Source organism: Trachymyrmex cornetzi, unplaced genomic scaffold, assembly GCF_001594075.2.
Source record: "Trachymyrmex cornetzi isolate Tcor2-1 unplaced genomic scaffold, Tcor1.1 scaffold255, whole genome shotgun sequence".
Classification (NCBI taxonomy): Eukaryota; Metazoa; Arthropoda; class Insecta; order Hymenoptera; family Formicidae; genus Trachymyrmex; species Trachymyrmex cornetzi.
This window is the reverse complement of record NW_017297220.1, coordinates 530868-535585: the sequence shown is the minus strand read 5'-3', so window position 1 is coordinate 535585 and position 4718 is coordinate 530868. Positions and strand designations below refer to the sequence as shown.

The window sequence follows — 4718 nt, the reverse complement described above, 5'->3', positions numbered from 1 at the left end:
GAGGGGGGGGGGGAGAGAGAGAGAGTAATTCAACATTAATAATTACAAAATAAAAATCGCAATTAGTATCTTCATATTGTCATTATCAAAAGTAACCGATTGCCAGAATATTCGTGAGGCCTCAAGCAAGTTGTCCAGCACAGTTACTTTGCTGAGTGGCAATAAAACTCAGCTAAAATTTGATCCGTGTGAATTTAATCCGTGAAGAGAATTAAAAAAAAAGGAACAACAGAAATTATTAACTCACCTCACGAAATCAAGCACCTCGCAAACAATCAAAATTTATGTGACAAAATAGTGAACAGCAAAGACCACGTTATCTTTGAATTTCAATTTCTCGATAGACATAGCAACAAAAACATTGAGGTGAATTAATAATTTCTGTTGTCCCTTTCTTTTTAATTCTCTTCACGGATTAAATTCACGGATCAAATTTTAGCTGAGTTTTATTGCCACTCAGCCAAGTAACTGTGCTGGACAACTTGCTCATGGCCTCACGAATATTCTGACAATCGCTTACTTTTGATAATGACAATATGAAGATACTGATTGCGATTTTTATTTTGTAATTATTAATGTTGATTTTCTCTCTCTCTCTCTCTCTCTCTCTCTCTCTCTCTCTCTCTCTCTCTCTCTCTCTGAAGATGACTCAAATAGGAGTTGAAACGTACGAAGTTATATGATATTATTGATGTAATAAATTCTCGAAATTTTAACAATTAGAGGTTGACTCCTACGGCCTTATTTACGAATTTGGTCTTATCGTTTGATTCAAGGAGTCTATAACTTATTTAGTTATTATTTTATTATTATTAAGACAAGAAAAGTAACATAAACAAGACAACTCTGGACTACAGCGGAGAAAAATCTCTGAATATATTTATAAAAACTCAAAAAAAGATAAAGTATAAAAAGAAAACACAAGTGGGTAGGTGGGGTGTTTACAGTACCATGTTTGACGCTTTATCACTGTTTACTGCTTTAATATCGATGAGCTACTACTATCTACTCTAATTTACCAATTAATCAAAAATAAGAAGATACTAATGCCTGTTTTTCAATATAGATTAACTTTAATCTCGGTTCAACTTACTCTTCGTCTTTTTCTAGTTTTAAAGATTAGAAAAAGACGAAGAGTAAGTTGAACCGAGATTAAAGTTAATCTACATTGGTGGAAACGGACATAAATCGATGAGCTCTGTTGCCAAACTGAAAGTATGAAATACTAAAAAAGAACTATGCTTGGATGCTCAGACACTTCATATACCTATTCGAAGGTTAATAATCTCTATGAAGGAAGATCTCGCAACCCCTACAGCACAAAAGTTGCAGCAACAATGCTGCAACATTGCAGCAATATTGCATGTTGCAGCAATATTGCAGCGTTATTGCGACGATATTGCTGCAAATTCTGTGCTGTATGGGAAGGTTCATAATCAGAGTTTGACAGTTAGTTTGGAAATTAATTGTTTGCATAGCACTGATGAGCTTCAAAGCTCTAGAGATAAAGCACTGGAGACTTGTATGTTACTTTTCAATTAAAAAAAAGTTCTCTAGAAGTTTACTCGATAATCAAATTATTTTTTGAAATTCTGTTTGCTGTATTGAATTAAATCTACTATTTCGAATTCTTTATTTTTGACCTCAGATTTGAATAAAGCTTTATCAAATTATTCTACAGACCAAATGTCATACAAATCGCACGAGTAATTTAGAAAATAAACGGTAGTAATCCCAAATGGATAATCCACAAAGATGCAGTCGATTTTTTTTATTATAAATTTAAAGAAAATTAATAAGTGTCGGGGCTTAATTGATACCTCCGAATATCTATTAATAGATATTCGATATCGCCTTCAAAAAGCTTGATAACGTTGAGATTGTATGTGTACAAAAACGTCAGTATCCAAATGTTTTTTTTTATGCAAGGACTAATAGAAGTATCACGTCTGTGCCCTCAGTGATTCATGTTGCAAACCGCATAAGATTTTGTGCAAATAAAAAATTTGGAACTTTTTTCGTATTTTACATCTTTTCGACAATAATTTCAATAAGTATATAAAGGTTAATAGATTTTTCCGTGTTTTACGTAATTTTTCCACAGATGTAATTGCAATAGTAACATTTTTATAGAAGATATATATCAAATATTCATAATTTACGAAATATATATATTTGAAATTGAAGAAGAAACTTTTCCAGAAAGACTTTGTTATTTAAAAAAATACGCGTATTCTCTCTAAATTCTTTGAAATATAATCCCATATAACATATACCGCCGAAACCAGAATTTGCAAAACTAAACCGATGCTCAGAACCATCAGAAATACAATGATCGAGGAAAGGATAGCGAGAAGAGCAAAAGAGTCGCAGTGCAAGCGATCCCCAGGCAAGCCACCCAAACGATGGAACGATATCTGGGCTGCGTTTCGTTTCACGCATGATGCTCATGGAGAGCATGGAAGGCGTTTCGTTTCACTCCATGCTCCGTTCATGCGCGCATGAAAACAACAGTGTCTATACGGCTCGCAGCGTAAGGCCGTAATTACACTACAAGTTACTGGTTACGATTGCTGGTTGTCGGTTCTATTTTCACCAATCATGTTGCAGCTAACCTGCATTCGCTGTATCATGATTGGCTGAAATAGAACCGATAACCAGCAACCGTAACCGACAACCTGTAGTGTGATTACGGCTTAAGACTGCGCATGGGCTGCCTCAGCTCCCGAGGTGAGGCAGTTCATGCAATGTCAATGCGCGAGGATTACGTTAGTCATTTTAGGCGGGAAAAAGTAACTAATTATTTCTATTGTTATTAGTAGGGTATATAGGCGGATTTTAATTCGGAATTAGAATCCACCTATATACCCTATTGTTATTGTATGACATTATTGTGTGAAAAACCACATTTCTTTGAAAATGAAAGAACTTTATGTTTACAAAAACGATGAATTATAAATATTAATCGTATTCGACGCTGAATTCATAGCAGCAACAACTGATAGTAAGTAATATGGTAAAAAATTGTTCATGCATAAATATATATAAATATGTATAAATATTTATAAACATATATAATTGTATATGAAGTTATATATAATTATTATAATTACATATGTAATTATATATATCCACGTGTGTTTATTCATTCTTTTTTCTTTTGTAAAATTGTTTTTTAGTGTAATAAAAATAATAATAAGAAAATGTCAAATATAAAATTAAAGGGACAATTTTCGCATTGTTTGTTTTAGAAAAAAATCAAGTTTAGAGAAATGTAAAAAAAATTAATAATTTTTTTCATTTTCTCATATAAAAGTTATGAATTTTCTTTTTTTTAAAACTCTCACTCACATTTGAATTTGTAAAAAGTAAGAGAGAAGCTTCTATTACAGTAAAAACTTGTTACTAAATGTTTCATAAGTATACTAGAATTTTTTAGATTTTTATATAGTCTAGAACAATTAAAACATTTGTTGCTGTGAACCTCAATGCCTCAAACTACAGACAATGATCGAAAATTTCACATTGCCGGTGGAAGGTTAATGCAAAAACGGCAAATTTTTTGAATTATTAAGCATTTTCGAGCAAAGTGAGTCTTTATGCAATGAAATCGTGACAACGTAACGTATAATACATATTTGTATCAAGGTTCACTTATCAACTTTAAAGTGTTACCGCGATTGCGGAGAGGTCAACCGATAGATACAGACAACATAGTAAATACAAAATCTCAGCTTGTATACATACTTGATCAAACATACATTCATAAACGTTTATAATAAATACTTAAAACATGACACATAAGATTGCAAATAATAAGTGTGTTAAAATTTAATAAATTTAACTTTGTACAGGAAGAGTCAATTCCAAAAGAAACACTGTAATTTCTTAATTAAACTATTTATTTGAAAGATCGAAACAGCTAAAATAAATTATTTGAATGTTTTTTTCGATAAATTTTAATTCAAAAAAATTATTTTTTGGAAAGAAATATTTATATTAATCTTAGTAGAAATTATTAAGTGTATATTAGTGAATGTAATTAACATTTAAATATACATTAATATATATTTATATTTATCTATCTATTTTAATTAAAAGATTAGAAAACTAGAGTTAAAAACACTAGGAATTATAGAAAAAAGTGTCGTGAAACTTTAGGACTCTTGTGAAATTAAATTATTTCATATATAATAAAATTTAATTACATAAAAAAATATGAGATAAATCATAACACGAATTATAGAATAAAAATATAATTATGATAGAAATTAGAATAAAAATTAAGATTGTTATACATCTTACAATTAATCAAGTAATTTACTTACCATCTTTATCCTTTTCGTGAAGGCTGTTTGCAATATCTTTAGCGTTTATGGTTTCTATAACAGAACTCATGATTAAAAGAGGGATAGCCGTGGATCTTATATAGAAACTCTTCTACTAGAATGTTACACTCTGAGCAACTCTGTCAGGTTCTGAGCAATTTGCGATCCTTCCAGAAAGTCAACGGCTCCGTGATGTTTATAGAAATAAGAAAAACAAATTCTTCTTTTTTGAAACAAACAAAGATCTTTGATCATAACACCCGTAATTCACGCCGTCACGCACGATACGTTGTTATTACTGTATTAATTAACAACTGATAACTTTCTTTTAAGTTTTCTGGAGTACGACGCGATCTGACGGTACTCGGCAGCGAACTGTAAGCTGCTCGA

General features: G+C 31.1%; 1 protein-coding gene across 2 annotated transcripts in view; it reads right to left on the bottom strand.

Annotated features, from left to right (window-relative positions):
- Positions 1-4718, bottom strand: part of LOC108761594 (sterol O-acyltransferase 1) — a 17482-nt gene extending 12764 nt beyond the window's left edge. Inside the window, exon 1 of one of the 2 annotated variants that reach the window (XM_018508204.1) lies at positions 4329-4718. In XM_018508204.1, the coding sequence (XP_018363706.1) occupies positions 4329-4398 (70 nt within the window). In that variant the 5' untranslated portion in view covers positions 4399-4718. The remainder of the gene's footprint in view (positions 1-4328) is intronic. The other variant, XM_018508205.1, reaches the window with a different exon arrangement.